Genomic DNA, 16,741 nt, shown 5'->3' with positions numbered 1-16,741 from the left:
GTAGCAGGAATGGGGAGGAGGGCTGCCTGCCCGTCGGGCTGCTCTTCACCCCACTTCCCTCCGACCCCGAGCCTGGTCCCCTGAACTTGGAGGACTGGCAGCTGCTCCACAGCTTCACTGTAAAAGATTCAGGGTGTCAAAATCATAGCACTAAGTTGGACTTTTGTTCTTTTACTTATTATTCTGGAATACATAATTCCTATGGCAAAGTTAGAAACCGGAGATGAGCAATGCCTCCCCTTCCTATTTTATTATAATCTCACTACCCAGAGATAACCTTCACTAATATAACTAAGATAACCTTCACTTTGGCGTGTATTATTATTTTGGCATGTATCTTATACAAGCAAACACATATGTGTTATATGTGTATTTTATACATATATATACACATGCATATATAGCATATAGATAGCAAAATTGGTTTATGTTACACATACTGTCTTAGATCTTGATTTTGGGGAAAACAATATATTAAAAACATTCTTTCTGTCAGGAGTTATCCATCTGCATTGTATCTGCGTAATGGTGCTTAATGTCCCGCCTGATGTCCCATCGGACCCTCACTAGTCCCCCCCCTAGGCGCGTACTCGGCTCATCTCTAGGATTTCCTGTGTGAGTGACAGCCTAGGCTTACGTTTTTGGACCCTTTGTGCGTATCTTTCCTGAACTCTAAGAAGCAGGTTTTTAGAGTCTTTGTACATTTTAGTGGTTTTTGAAACATTTTGTTCAATAGCCCTCTAGAAAGATTTTACATTTTTATATTCTCACCTGTGCCCTGTTTGCCTTAAGGGCACCATTTTTCCTAAACTTTTGCTGCCAGTGTTATCTTTTTTTAAAAAAAAATTGCCAATGTGGTACCTCATTTTTATCTTTCTTTGCATTTCTTCATTACTTGTAAGGTACAACTTTAAAAATATGTTTGTTATCTATATTGTTGATGGGATTTTCCTTTTTATGGTTTTGGGATGGTCCTCTTTTATTGTTGATTTTCAGAGCTTTTTATGTAGTAAGGACACATTACAAATAATTTCTCCATTTTTCAATTGCTTTTCACATTTTTATGGAATTTTTTTTTTTTTGCTTACAGACTAAATAATTTTTTTAGCATCAGTCTATCAATCTTGCCTTTATGAGGTGAGGCTTTAGAAAGTCAATTTTAAAAAGACAAACAAAAAATTGCATTTTATTGAATGAGAAAACAGTGTCCAAAATAAAATTAAACAGGATCATCTTTTGTTTTAAAAATAAAACTACTACTTTTTAACTCCATAGATTTCTTTTTTTTAATTGGATGTTTGTATATATTGTGAAGTGATAGCCAAAATAAGTTACGTAGTTAACAATGTTTTTTTCTTGTGAAGAGAAATTTTAAGATCTACTCTTTTAGCAACTTACAGTATTATTCAGAGATTTCTTTTTTCCCCCTTCATAATGTATTTTCTAATTACATATTTTACTTCTTTTGAGTACTTATTACTTTTATTTTAAAAATGATAGTTAAGATCTGTAATTTTGCCATCAGGAAATGATCCTATGTTTCCTTACAGTCTTTATGTAGATAGAGTATATACAGTTTAATATCCTGATTTTTACTTAATATTATCTTGGGATCATATTTAAAATGGGAAATAAACATTCGTCTGTAGTTGAGGGATGGAGAGATGTGTAGATGGGTGGATAGATAGATGAATGCTGATAGAGTTGAACAAATGCTGGTTAGAATAATGACCTGATTAATGGATAGATACAGCGCTCAGCAAATGGTAGCTCTAGAGGGATGTAGACAGTTAAGTCAAAGCAGATAGATGTATGGAAGTATAAATGGATGAATGGAAAGAAAGAAAGCTAGAAAAATAGATCCAGTCAATGAATACTTGCAGTAACTGAGCATTCCACACTGAAGAAAACCTAATCTCCTTTGTATGGTATTCAAGAATTGTTACCGAGTCCAAGCTTGCTCTGCTCACTGCACAACAGGCCAAAGAATTGAAGACGAGGTGTTGAGACAAGGAATAAGACTTTATTTGGGAAGCCGGCAGACTGAGAAGATGACAGACTAAAGTCTCAAAATAACCATCTTATTAGGGTTTGGATGCCAGTTTCTTTTATAGCACAGAGAAGGGGAGGAGATGAGGAAGTAAAGTAAGAAGGCCGTAAGTTTTGCAAATATCACCTGGAATGGCCAGCCTCTGGGAGGGGATGTGTTCATTTCTTCTTTCTTGTAGCCATCCACAGGTGGACAGGTTCCGGATATTTCCCTGAACAAAGGCACTTTGGTTTAACATTCAGGCAGAGGGGCAGGGTTCCCTGAGTATAGATAGTATGTATAGACATTATGCCATTACGTATAGACAGTATCCTTTTAGCGAACAAAAGCAGTGGAAAGCAAAGGTTAAAGTAAAAGAAACAGATCCAACATATAGTCCGATTTGGCTCTTCCCTGTTACAATTCCCCACTGTCAATATCCATTCCACAATCTTGTGGAAGAAGGGGTGATGACCGTTCTAATTGCTTCTTCAGATGGATCTTTCTGGGAGTGTCCATCGGTGTCAGTGTTCCAAGCATTGTTTCTTTTGTTCCTCTCTGGAAAGTGTCTCCTTTACACCTGTGGCCTTAAAAAATATTCACAGCTTAAAAGTTGAGAGTTATGATGTATTCAGTGGGAATTTTGAGGGCTTCAAGCTTGGGAGGGAGCACTTCAAGTTAAGGAGTTTAGCGCTTTTCTATATATGGGAAAATGCAAAAGTCTGGGCTCACTGAAATCACTCCCTTGATATGCACCTTAGCTATCTGGGGCCTGTATCCTGTATTCTTATATCCTGAGTTTCCTCAGGGTTCACCGGCTCACGTTAGAGGGCTGCAATCGCTAATGACTGATGTGGCAGGAAATAATTCAATTTCTCAGATCCTCTCCTCTTGGTCAGGATTTTGACCAATATTTGGGAGGCATTTCATGATCCACTTTTGTCCCACGGCACTGGGAGGCTCATCCCAGATCAGGCGAAAGTTCTTGATATGCCACTCCAAGTGCTAGTTTTGGGATCAGGCCCTATTGATAATTAAAGATTCTCTGGACCCCCTATCTAATTGTGATCCAGGAGACGTTTTCCCTTGTTGCTTCTTCCCATACCTAGAATCACACTATTACAATTATTTTACACTATAAATGTGATCTATTTCCTCAAGATGTTTAGCCATAGAAGTTTTGTTGGAAGCCTGGTTACACACTGGGTACTGTAAGAGACAACAGTCTTATAAAATAGACAGGATGTAAGTAATGCAGCTAGTAACATTGACAAAGACATAGTACAGCAGGGAGACACAAAGTACAAACAATTTGGCTTACAAAGGTGTAATTTACCAAATTACTGTGAGTCATAATTAGCTTAGGGGAGGGTTTTCCTTACACCTGGAAAACACAGATTTAAACCGGTCATTTTTCAGATAGAAACCATAAAAATTATAACCATATTCACCAGTTTGCTGAGTTCTACGTAACTAATCCTTCTTGTTAACAGCTTTATAAACCATCAGGTTTCCCATTAGAATTCTTCAATTTCTTAGCCAGTTCAGCATTATGGCCTGAAAGCCAGAAACTTGTATTTATCCAAAGTCCTTCCTATAAATCTTCTTGAAGAGGAAGCATTTTTACAAAGGCATCATCAGAGTGAAACCATAACTGTCTATAATGACGAAAGACTTAAGAAGGCACGTTTAAATCTGATTACAATGCGATTGACAAAGTAACTTGGTTAGTGCTGTGACATGCAACACATTTAGATAATAACTAGAATTATGACGGATAACATTTTACCAGCACACATCAAATTTTAGGAACTCCATATAATCTCTAGAATACCTGTATCATTTGCCATACAGTATAACCTAAGAGGATTTATTACTTATTTGACACTTCCCGTGTAATTCAACATACCAAGTGAACCTAATTAGTTAATATCTCCCTTTGGGGTGTTTCAGGGGCCCTTTGAAGCATCCCAAAGTTAGCTAGGGTTCAAAGGAACTTCATTATATATATATATATATATATTTTTTGAGGTTCGCGGGCCTCTCACTGTTGTGGCCTCTCCCGTTGTGGAGTACAGGCTCCGGACGCGCAGGCTCAGCGGCCATGGCTCACGGGCCCAGCCACTCTGCGGCATGTGGGATCTTCCCAGACCGGGGCACGAACCTGTGTCCCCTGCATTGGCAGGCAGACTCTCAATCACTGTGCCACCCGGGAAGCCCCTTCATTATCATTTGATTTGTGAAGTTTTGTCAAAAAAATATCAAAAGGGTTTAAACAGTCAGATAGGAATTGCAGGTCACTGTGAAACAATAGTTATTCACTTAGCGGAAGTAACAGTAAAAGATTTCAAAGGCAAATACAGAACAGATCACTTAAAAGGTAGAAAAACTTAAACTCTGTTATCAGAGGCAGTTCAGAATCTTAAGAAACCTTGTGTTCTTAACAGAGAGAAAAGCCAAATTCAAATTTTTCACCAGCTTACTTTTGAAATTCATTTACTCAGTTAAACTTATTTTAAACTTAGTGAATCCTGACCATCTACAAAACTCTTTTCTTGGGGTCCACTTTCCATAAACCTTCCATGACTTAACTTATTTTAGCACAATTCTAACTTTCAAGTTGTGGAATATCTGCAGAGATTAATTTTATTTTTTTAAAATTTATTTATTTGTGTTTATTTTTGGCTATGTTGGGTCTTCGTTGCTGTGCGTGGGCTTTCTCTAGTTGCGGCGAGCGGGGGCTACTCTTCATTACGGTGCATGGGCTTTACATTATCGTGGCTTCTCTTGTTGTGGAGCACAGCCCTCAGTAGTTGTGGCATGTGGACTCTAGAGCGGAGGCTCAGTAGTTGTGGTGCATGGGCTTAGTTGCTCCATGGCATGTGGGATCTTCCCAGGCCAGGGATCGAACCTGTGTCCCCTTCATTGGCAGGGGACTTAACCACTGCACCACCAGGGAAGCTCTGGAGAGATTAATTTTAGATAAAGATAATTATTTTAAAAAGTGCACCTAAAGCTCTTATCTCATTTGCATTTTCTTTCCTTAAAAGTTTCCTTACATCAAGTTACTTTCCTTGCTGATAAATTTGCAACAGATATAACAAGATTTTATTTAGCTTATATTAAACCTAGGCATAATGAAAGTATTATACTTAATGCTGATGACTCTAATGACATGTCTATATTAATTAGATCAACAAACAAACATTAATACTGAATATTTCTCAGTGCACATGGACCCGAAATTCATTTAGCTTAATTTTTCTTGTATTTAGAATTGTTTGGTTTGTAAGAACTTACTCTTCTTTAAGCCAATTAAATAGAGCTCATCCGCAAATCAGCCCCAGCAATGTTATCCAAAGACAAAGACACATACAAGGACACAAACAAACAGAGACATCATAGTTCTTATTTCAAAATTTCAGCCCGGAGTCACGTACAGCAACATAAAGCCCATCAGTTTACAAAAAGAGGTTGGATTAAAATTAGGTTTCTGGCAGATGGAACAAATCAAGTTCACTTGTCTAGATGGCTGAATTTTTACAGAAAAAACACTTAGTTTTTTAATTTATCCTTGACAAGTCAATTTCTAAATTACTTTGCCCTCTTTTCAAAGTTTGCATTTTAAAAAGATGGCAGAGATGAGCGTTCCTGAGAAGACCAGATAGGACACTTACATCTCAAAGATACAGTCGAGTTTTTCCTAGGATGCCTTTGTTTCCCCTTTGTTTAATATTTACAAGCCTCTTAAGATAAATAGGGAAGGTAGTCAATCAACTTGTTCTCCACTGTCAAAGTTATCTGGGGCTCCTGTGGGGAAATTAGAGTCAGATGCCTCAAGTCCAAGGGAGTCCCCTGGCCTCTTAACAGGATGTCAGCACAAGGGAAATTGCCCTGCTGTAGAAGTGGCCCCTGGTCCAAATTGGGTGTCCTGTTGGGTCTTAGATGGTGATACTAAACCAGGTCCCTGTGCCTTGGGGGTTATCATAGAAACTTCTATTTGATCCCCATGGGTAGGGGAAACAGGAGGCAGTGAATATATGTTGGCGGCACGGGGCGGGGGAGCAGTTGGAGAAACTGCTGGTGCAGCCTGCTCTTTTGCAAAACACTTCTAACTGCGAGATCATATAATAATTGAGTGAGCCATTTAGGGACCATCATTTTTCTGATCCTAACATATATTGGGTCCACACCCTATTACAATAGTATATCATGTCTTTCTTAGTCATAGGCTCATGGCTATGTTTCGCCCATTTATCTAATATACACCCCAAAGGGCTCTCCTTCAGGATAGATGGAGTATTTCCAATTTTTATAAGTTTGATAACACCAAAACACAAAAGACACAAACAAATTCCAACACAAAAGGCCCAAACAAATTCTAGCATCGGTGCACACAAAACCAAGAACAAAACCAATGAACCAGTTCCCAAATCAGGTAGACTTAACCTGCAAAACCAACAAACTAGTTCCCAAATCGGGTAGACTTACCCTACAAAACCAGCGAACTAGTTCCCAATGAACTGGCTCCAAATCAGGTAGAGTCCAACAACAATTCCCCCCTCCAGTAGGGTACCCCAATCAAACAAATTGGCTTATCCCGTAAAGGAAAAGCCCCAATTGAGAGGGAAATGTGTTCCCAGTGTGCACGCTGGAGCAACTTACCATACGAAATCGAGTTCATCGACTCGCAACACAAAAGGATACACAAAAGCAAAACAAGACCAAGACCAAAACAGATGAACTGGTTACTGAATTGGGTAGACTAACCATACAAAATTGAGTCTGTGGACTCGTAGAAGTTGGTCTTTTCCTTGCTTCAACTGCCAAGCGCTGCAGTAGCTGGCACCGCTTGAGGGAAGTTTGAAGGGAAGATCCTCAGGACAAATGGTCCTGGCATCTGCTAGGCCTTGCCACAATGTTCCCTGACCGGGGCTGGCTAGCCAAAAGCTGCAAGCCTCCTGGCTGGCTTGCCAAATTTGTTACCAAGTCCAAGCTCACTCTGCTTGCCACATGACAGGCCAGCGAATCAGAGATGAGGTGTTGAGGCAAGGAATACGGTTTTATTCGGAAAGCTGGCAGACTGAGAAAATTGCAGACTAATGTCTCAAAATAACCATCTTATTGGGGTTTGGATGCCAGTTTCTTTTATAGCACAAAGAGGGGGGAGGAGATGAGGAAGTAAAGTAAAAAGGCCATAAGGTTTGCAAACATCACCTGGAATAGCCAGCCTCGGGGAGGTGTTGTGTTAATTTCTTCTTTCTTACAGCCATCCACAGATGGACAGGTTCTGGATGTTTCCCTGAAAAAGGTGCTTTCGTTCAACATTCAGGCAGAGGGGCAGGGTTCCCCAAGGCAGGCCATTATGTATAGACAGTATCCTTTTAGTGAACAAAAGCAGTGGAAAGCAAAGGTTAAAGTAAGAGAAACAGATCCAACATGTGGTCAGATTTGGCTCTTCCCTGTTACAGAATTTCTTCAATTTGGCCTTGGAAAATATTTTTTAGATTTACCTCTCTCACTTAATCACTTCAGTAACCTATGCTCCAATCCCATTGACTTCATGTTGTTGGAATTGGACTAGGTGAAATCTCATGAAATTGCTGTTTTTATATGTCAAATATAGTTGAATACCAGAATTTTCATATGGCTCAACCCAGTAAATGGAGCTCTTCTTGGAGAAGATGGATAAAATAGATGAGTAGATGAAGCAGTATAGAAAGATAGCTGCTTGGATAACTAGGTGGGCAGATGAAAAAACTGGTGGATGAACCACAATGAGATAACACTTATACCTATAAAAAAGCAAAAACAAAAACAAAAAATGGAAAATAACAAGTGTTGGAGAGGATGTGGAGAAATTGGAACACCTGTACATTGGTGGTATGCATGTAAAATGGCGCAGCTGCTTGGGAAAAAGTTCGGCAGTTCCTCAAAAAGCGAAACATATGACCTAGCAATTTCGCTTCTAGTTATGTACCCAAAAGAATTAAAAACTGGGACTAAGACATCTGCACACCAGTGTTCAGAGCAGCATTATTCACAAGAGTCAAAAGGTGGAAACAAACCAAGTGTCCATCAACAGATGAATGGATAAGCAAAATGTGGTATATACATACCATGGAATATTATTCAGCCATAAAAAAAGTATGAAGTACTGATACATGCTACAACATGGATGAATCTGGAAAACTAGCTATGCCAAGTGAAATAAGCCAGATACAAAAGGATAAATTTTTATGATCCCACTTATATGAAGTGTCTAGAATAGGCTTTTTCATAGAGACAGAAAGTAGATTTAGAGGGTAGCAGGGCTGAGAGGAGAGGGAAATGGGGAGTTATTACTTAATGGGTACAGAGTTGCTGTTTGTGGGGAATGAAAAATACCTATGGAAATAGGTAGTGCTGATGGTTGCAAAATGTTGTGAATGTAATTAATGCCACTGAAGTATACATCCGAACATGGTTAAAATAACAAATTTTATCTTATCTATAAGTATTTTACTGCACTAAAAACAGTTTAAAAAGTTGATGGTTGGGCTTCCCTGGTGGAGCAGTGGTTGAGAGTCCGCCTGCCGACGCAGGGGACACGGGCTCATGCCCCGGTCCGGGAAGATCCCACATGCCACGGAGCGGCTAGGCCGTGAGCCATGGCCGCTGAGCTTGCGTGTCCAGAGCCTGTGCTCCGCAACGGGAGAAGCCACAACGGTGAGAGGCCCAAGTACTGCAAAAAAAAAAAAGTTGATGGTTGATGAATGTAGACGACGGGTGAATGAGTGAATTTGTGCATAGTAAGATGAATAGTTGAGCAGGTGGGAAGTTCTGTTAAGGGTGAATCAATCAGAGCACAGTAGCAGGCATATGCATGCATGAATAGATGGATGGTAAGCTGTACAGATGGAATGGGAGGCAGTGGGTGGGGAGTGGAGTTTGAGCCATGGGGCTAAGACCATGGATAGAAGCTGAGGAGGCTGAACTTGCCCAGCCCCAGGGTGGTCCTAGGCTGGCAGTGACTGAGAAAGCGTGGGCCAAAGCACCCTCCTCTGCCACAGGCTCTTTGCAGCTGGACCTCAACCGCCTGCCCAAGCCTGCCAAGACAGCTGAGAAGTGTTCCTTGGACCAGCTGGATGACACTTTCCACCCGGAGTGGTTTGTGTCCCTTTTTGAACAGAAAACAGTGAAGGGCTGGTGGCCCTGTGTGGCGGACGAGGGTGAGAAGAAGATACTGGCGGTAAGTCTGTTCCCTCTGGTCGGTGGAGACGTGGGAGCGACACGTCCATAGAAATCGCTGAGCACAGACGCGTTCCTCTCCCTCTCTCCTGCCCTCCCTGTCTGTTTCCCAAGACACTGTCCCTCTTCCCTGCCATCCCAGCCTTCGTCTCCTCGAGGCTCGTATCCCAGGAAAGCCTGTCTAAATCTAAAGATGCCCTAATCCCCCGTGGACCCTGTTTAATTTGTACTCTGCTCCTTGGCCTTCACAGTGATCTGTATCCTGGGTTCCCCTCTGGCTGGGCTTCCTGTGGGGGACAGGGGTCATGCCACTCCCATTTGAGCAGGACCCTATAAGGGACTGTCCTTGTCCCTTGTCCTTGTCTTCTCCCTGCCCAGAGGTCTGCCCAGGGGTGTGACTGGGGACCATGGAGAATCATCCTTCCTCTGCAGAGGAAGTAAATGAGTTTACTGTCCTTCCTTGGTATCAGCAGAGGGTTGGTTCCAGGAGCCCGCGTGGACACCAAGTCCATGGATGCTCAAGTCTCATAGTCCACCTTCTGTGTTTGGTTTAAGCTACAGATCTGAAACCTGCAAATGAGGGCCAAATGAATGTTTATTGAAAAAAATCTGTGTATAAGTGGACCTGTGCAGTTAAAACCCGTGTTGTTCAAGGGTCAACTGTACTTAGAAACGGCAGGCAGCCAGCCAATCCCTAAAGTGGCCCTTGAAATAAAATATCCATGTTGTATAACAAATTATAACAATTAATAAGAGATACTAACATCTCAAAAGAAAAATGAGCAAAGGGCATACATAGATAATACATAAAGCAGTACAGTGGCCATTAAATATTTAAGAAGGTTCATTTCCCCTAGTAATTACATAAAGGAATGCTTTAAAATGTGAAAACATTTTTTATGTATTATATTAGAATTTTTTAAAAATAGAAACACTTATTGCTAGTGAGGATGCAGAGAGACAGCCCTCTCATTTACCTCTGTTGGGCAGGCTAATGATTTTTACCATTTGGGGAAACAATTTAGTAATATATAGCCAGAGACTTAACAATATTTATGCCCTTGAAATTTTTCATCCCACTTCTAAAATCTCTCCTAAAGAAATAACCCCATAAAATTAAAAATTTAGGGTTTATTTATAACAACAAAGAGTTGGAAACAACCTAAACCAACCAAAATAACTGGTATACTAAATAAATTATGGTCAACCCTTGCATAGATACAGCATTAAAAGCAAACTTTAAAGCGTATATAATTATATAATAAAATATATTCCTAAATGAAAGAAACAAGCTATAAAACCATATATACACAGCGTGATATTTCATATACTTGCAAAGAAAAATAGCTCTGATGAATAAAATATTAAGAGTGCTTGTCTCTTCATAGTAGAAGTACGGGTGACAGTCTCCTTTTTTTATACATTTCTGTAGTTCCTATGTGTTCTGCAAGGAGCAGGTACTTTTATGATCAGATCACCCTGTATCTTTTTTTCAAACAAATCATAAAGTGACCTTTACATCTGTCCTGGCCTGGCACCTCTCCAAGCCATGGGGCCAAGCCTTTATGTCTCTGATCAGGTCCCCCTGTCCCCTCAGGGCAAGTTGGAGATGACTTTGGAGATTGTGGCCGAAAGCGAACATGAGGAGCGGCCGGCCGGCCAGGGCCGGGATGAGCCCAACATGAACCCCAAGCTCGAGGACCCAAGGTTGGTGCCCAGCCCCTGACCCCTGATGCCCAAGGGGATGGGGAGGAGTACACACAGTACAGGAGGCACTCACTGTATAGCCGCACAGAGGTCCCAGGGCCCAGAGAGGGGTGTGACTCATCCAAGGGTACACATTGTTAGGGGGCAGGTGACAGACATCATTCCAGGACACGCTGGGCTCATCAGGTAGTTCCGGAAGCAGGCGCTGTTGGGTAGCTGTTGGTTGTAGGCCAGGCGTGCTGTCATGTGGCACGTATATGTTGTGTCATGGAACCTTCCCTGCTGAGTCGTTATTAGTATCCCCGTTTTACAGATGAGGAAACAATCACAGCAAAATTAAATAAGGTCATTCCAAGGAAAGTGGCGAAGCTGAAATTCTCACACCTGGTCTGATTGGCCCTGGAGCCTGACCAAGGTCTTTCCCTGACCAAGCTGCCTTCCATGGCTCACCTGTGGTGTCAGTGTGGCTTTCGAAAGGCCTTTCAGCTTTAATTTTCCCATTTGTGAAATGGCGGCCTAGTCCCTGCCTCCCCTACCTCACAGGCCTCTAAGGGAGGCGCCTACATCCCAATCCAGTGGATGCAGAAGCCTTGAAGGCAGTTACCGGAGCCTGAAAGATGGCTGTTCGGGGCGGGGGGTGGGGGTGAGTGGGCAGGGCTGCATTCGCTGGGTCCCTTTCCACGGCCTGCTCAGCTCAAGTCACACTTAGCACAGACAGCCCACTTTGTTATAGCGCTATCCTGAGTGCCACTGGCTGGCAGAGCAGTGAGAGGCATCCCTGCCCGAGGATGCTGGGATCTGGGTGGAAAGACAGAGAGAGACCCAGGAGGCCCAGCAGCACGTAAGCAGATGTTAAAACGGCCGTTACTGAGACACAAAATCCTGCCCGCTCTTTGAATTGTGAGGCTGACCTAGGGGAAGGATTTGAGGTTCTTGGTTATGAGAGACAATCAGCTTTCTGGGTTAACTCCCTGCCATCCTTCCCTGAGAGTGAACCAGCCACGTGCATCTAGGCCAGTGGCTTAGCTTACCTGGGGCTCACGGACCATAGCTCACCTAACGTGGAGCCCCTTGAAGCTCTGCACAGTCCCCAAATCTCTAGTCTGTGATTAAGTCCTGGGTCAGGAAGGAGAGAGTGGCAGAGAAGGTGACCTGGACAGGGTGGCTGAGAACGGGGTCCCTGAGGGTGTGCAGGGCTTGACAGCACCAAGAAGAGGAGGGCAACATGGGCGGGGCTCACACTGTAGCGAAGGCTGGGAGGAGAGGGGGATGCAGGTGCGGACAGGGGTTGGGGGCCTGGAAGCTGGGCAGGTCTGGGGGGCTGACTCGGGTGGGCCAGTGCAATTTGTGAGCAGGACCCGGAGGGAGCAGCCCTGGTGGGAGGTACCCTGCTGACCGCTGGGATCTCACTCGCAGGCGCCCTGACACCTCCTTCCTCTGGTTCACCTCCCCGTACAAGACTATGAAGTTCATCCTCTGGCGGCGGTTCCGGTGCGCCATCATCCTCCTCATCCTTCTCTTCATTCTCCTGCTGTTCTTGGGCATCTTCGTCTACTCCTTCCCGGTAAGCTGGCCTGAGTGGGGAGGCACAGACCCTTGTCTTGGAGGAGCTCCTGGTCTGACGTGGGAGGTACAGCCCTTGACCTCCAGCAGCTTCTGGTCTCAGGGGAATCTGTCATTGTCCTCCAAGTGCACCCCGTGTCTGATGGAGAGAAATAGCTTCTGTCCTTGGGGAGTCCATGGTCTGATGAGGGAGACATAGGCCCTGCTCTGGGGAGTCCCCAGTCTGGTAGGAGACCCTTGGGGAGCTCTTAGCCCAATGAGGGAATCTGAGTTCTTGCCCTTGATGGGGAGACACCGCATCCTCAGCAAGCCCCTGAGGGGCTATGTAATCAAGGGGTTGGCAGAAGGCGAGGCCCCTTGGGCAGGCATGGGCAGGGGAACCTTCTTGAAGGAGGGTGTGGAGCTGGGTCAGGAGGGGCAGGGAAGGTGTAGATGGCAGAGCAGAGGGGAAGGTCCTCTGCTTGTGAGGATGGCACCTGCTGAGGACCTGGGGCTGGAGAGGGTGTCACCTGGGAACCTGATAAAGTGTGTCCTGCCTGCTGCAGTGGGGTGGGCGTGGGGCAAGGTGTGGGCGAGGAGGGGGTGGGCAAGGAGCCTCTCACTGGGCACAGTGAACACTGGGGCCCCTTTCACCTGCTAAGAAGCCAGCCGATACCTGGCAAAGAGTGGCCAGGGCCACCCGCGTGGGGACTGCTGTGCCCAGCTCCAGGGGCCCCTCCCAAGGGAGGAGGTTCTGGAGCTCTCTTCCCTGCCTGTGCTTCCCTGATCCTCACAGCAGCCTCAGAGCTTCAGCTCAGAGCCTAGAGCTGTCTCTAGAACTTCAGAAGGGATCACAGTGTCCCCAGGCTGACACCTGATTTTTAATATCCTTGAAATTTTTGAAACTTTTTAATACAAAAAATTCAAAATCGTATGCAAGTAGAGGAATGGTGTGATCAACTCCATGTCACCCTTATTTGAATGGAAAGAAACAGACATCCAGAGAGGAGAGGGACCAGCTCAGGGCTGCATGGCAATCTGTGCGCAGCTCCCGGTTTGGGGTTCCAGCCACAGCCCTGGTCAGCACCAGGCTGCCGGCCAAGCACCCTGTCCCCACAGCGGGTAGTGTGCTCTGGGAATCACTCACCTGTGAGCTCTTTGCTTCGTGAGTCCTCCAGGAGGAGGAGGTGCCCGAGATCGCTCTCCCACCGTAGTTGGCAAGGCATTGTACCAGCAGAGCACGCCTCCTACGAGGAGGACGGTTACAACCACGGAACAATCCTCTGCGGGCCCTAAGATCACGAACTGTGGGAGCAGCAGAGAGGATGCTCTGCTTTGGACGTCCAGGCCCCGGCTACCCCTTGGACCCTAAGTGACAGAGAAGGGTCTGGAGCTGGGATGACCGTGAGCTGGGCCACGAGCCGGGCCCTCGTCTCAGCTGACTGTCGCCTGGAGCGCCAGGCCGAGACTGTTCTGAGGCTCAGCGAGATGACTCATGGCCCATTGGCCAAATGTGCCTGAGGCCCAGGGGCGGGTCCAGGCTGGGGAGGCCTGAAGCTCATTTGGTTTGGGGGCCCCTCATGAAGCAAAGGAAGACAGATTACAAGTACAAGGTTAGCTGCTGGGCCCTGGAAGGGCACGAGCAAATGTGGTGCTAGGAGTGTAGCTGCCCTGGCAGTGACCCGGGCTCAGGGGTTGGGCCCATGACTCCCCTTCCGGTCCCCTGTGTCTCCTCCCCTGGGGCACAGCCCTGTGGCCAAGTTGGGGAGGCGCAGTGGCCCTCACCTGGCCTGTCCTCAGGCTTACCTCCTCTCACGTTGAGGGCACCCAGCCGCCACTCGGTTCAGGTGAAGACCTTATTAGCGCGCGAACTGTGTCCGGGAGGTGAGGGCGTGTTGTGTGCGTGAGGGAGAGGCTGGTGGGGCCCATGCCCCTGGGAGCTGTTGGTCCACGAGGAGATACAGTGAAGCCAGGGACGAGGGGGAGCACAGGGTACAGCCTAACGCCTCACCGAGAGGTCAGGCCGGGGAGTGTGGGCAAAGGGGAGCTGGTGTGGACCCTCGCTCCTTGAGGAGGTGGTCTGAGGAGCAAGCAGCGGCAGCACCAGGGAGCTGGTAAGAAATGCAGAGTCCTGGGCCAGCCCCAGGCCTGCTGAGGAGAATCTGCCTCAGGAACATCAAGGTCTGAGCATCGCTGCTGTGCGGGACACAGCTCCATGTGGAGTCAGGAGCTGTTGGCTGGGTTCTGGCTCTGTCAGTGGCTCCCCAGTGACCGTGGCCAGGCCCTCCCGTCGCGTGAGGAAAGGGCTGGGATAGGTCAGTGCTGACCTGCTGTGACTAGCACTGTGGATAGGGGAGAGATTTTGCCTTCCCCAGGGGGGCTGCACGTCAAGCCAGCCTTCTGCTGAAGAGCTGAGGGGAGGGCCCCGTGCCCTGGCCAGCTGGGGCCCGCCCCTGCAAGGCACTAGGGCTGCAGACTAGGCCTCAGGGACCTGGGGAAGGAGGCCCTGCTGCTTGGCTGGGAGATGGACAGAAGATTTCCAGTCACTTCCAGCCTGTGGTCCTTTCTCGTCCCTGGGGCAGCCCATCCCAAAGCCCTGTGGGCAGGCCCTGATCAGAGCCTCTACCCTGTGTCCTGAGTCCCCAGCAGCAGCATCAGTCTCCTTTGAGAGCTTCGGGAATTGTCCTCTTTCGAATGCCAACCCTTCATTCTCTCTCCAGAGCTGGCACGTGGGGTTAGATCCTAGGCGAGGGCTGTAGGGCAGCCTGGGTCTAAGACTGCAGACTGCTTTTGCTTGCAGGCCTTTGCTACAAGCTGGGCATATCCTGCTTGCCTCCAGCCAAGTCACCCAGTCACCTGGTGGATGCCAGACCTGTGACCGTCCATCACCTGGCTTTCAGGCCTTGGGGGGCAGGCGCCTGGGTGCAGAGGGGCTCCCCCCGAGTTGGCCTCATCTCCCACCCTCTTGGAAATTCCCCTGGGAGGGGGACAGGGAGGGCAGCCTGTCTGATTCCTCCCAGCTCTGCCCTAGAGGCAGCCGGGACCAGGGCCAGTGTGGGGAGGCAGGAGGCGATCTGGCAGGGAAGGAGCGGCGGCTTTGTTTCCAGAGTTGGCTTTCCTGGGCGGCGCTGGGGAACATGCTGTCCCAATTAGGAGCCCTGTGTTGTGTTGTATGTGTTTTCATGGTTTTGGGGGGAGGAGTGGGGAGGGGAGATTCCTGCCAGTCCTGCAGCAGCCAGGGCTTAATCGGGGGTGACCCATCTCTAGGGCTGGCCCACACTGTGGGTCATCCCTCTATACCCCCCGCCCCAACTGCGTTTTGGACGGGAGCATGGTGGCCGACGAGCCCCAGGTTCCCGCGCTGGGCAGTGTGGGAGGAGGGCGGGGAGAAGACCCATGCCTTCAGGCCACCTGTCTGATGGAAGAGGCCAGCCTGGCCTGGCCAGGGGCAGAGTCCTCTTGGTAGCTGGGCAGAACCTGGGAGTGGGCCCTGGAGTGATGGGGGAGAAGCCAGAGCAGTTCAGGCGCTGTGGCCCCCAGGCAAGAGTGTGGGCTTGTGTGACAGCGAGAGCGCTGGCAGGGTGGAGTGTTGAGCTGAGTGTGGCCCGGGGGATGATGAGGAAGAGGTGCAGGCAGGTGGTTGAGTGGATCAGCTACCTTTCCCAGCTCCGTTTCCCTGGCAGCTGTCATCACCTGTCCCTGCCTCTCCCCCCTCCCTCCAGAACTATACTGCCATGAAGCTGGTGAAGCCATTCAGCTGAGGACTCTCGGGCCCAGGACTGGCTGCCTCCTCTGCCCTGCTCAGCTGAGTGTCTCCAGATGTCCAGGCCTCACCGTCCTGCCAGGGTGGGCAGACAGAGAGAGGGACTGGCACGTGCTCCAAGTGTTGGCGACATCGAGCCCTGCGGTCACCCCGCTTTCATCATTTCTTTCTCCCCCAACCAACCCAACCCTTTTGGGGATCAGCCCATGTGTATTTCAGTATAAAACAGTTTGAACCACAAAGCGGCGTTGGTGTGTGTATCTCTGTGGTACCTGAATGGGGTGACTGTGCAGGGGATGTCTGGGTGGACGTGTGTGTGGGATGTGTGCCATCTGTGCAACGTTCGCAGTGGGGCTGTGTATCTTTCGACAAGACTGGTAGGGGTGGCGGGGGCTTTGAGGCTTGATGTCCGGTCTGCCTGGAGACCCAGCCTGTTCTGCTTCCGGGACGCCCCTCCACCCTGTGCCCTC

At 47.2% G+C, this 16,741-nt stretch overlaps 1 protein-coding gene across 14 annotated transcripts in view; it reads left to right on the top strand.

Annotated features, from left to right (window-relative positions):
- DYSF (dysferlin) overlaps positions 1–16,269 on the top strand; it is a 229,745-nt gene extending 213,476 nt beyond the window's left edge. For all 14 annotated transcript variants that reach the window (XM_007453392.1, XM_007453388.1, XM_007453390.1 and 11 more), the window contains 4 exons: positions 9,082–9,260; positions 10,857–10,966; positions 12,383–12,530; positions 16,231–16,269. In XM_007453392.1, coding sequence (XP_007453454.1) covers positions 9,082–9,260; positions 10,857–10,966; positions 12,383–12,530; positions 16,231–16,269 — 476 coding nt within the window. The remainder of the gene's footprint in view (positions 1–9,081; positions 9,261–10,856; positions 10,967–12,382; positions 12,531–16,230) is intronic.
- The last annotated feature ends 472 nt before the right edge of the window (positions 16,270–16,741 follow it).

This window comes from Lipotes vexillifer, unplaced genomic scaffold (assembly GCF_000442215.2).
Source record: "Lipotes vexillifer unplaced genomic scaffold, Lipotes_vexillifer_v1.1 scaffold253, whole genome shotgun sequence".
Classification (NCBI taxonomy): Eukaryota; Metazoa; Chordata; class Mammalia; order Artiodactyla; family Lipotidae; genus Lipotes; species Lipotes vexillifer.
Note: the sequence above shows the minus strand (reverse complement) of the source record. Positions and strands in the feature narration are given on the sequence as shown.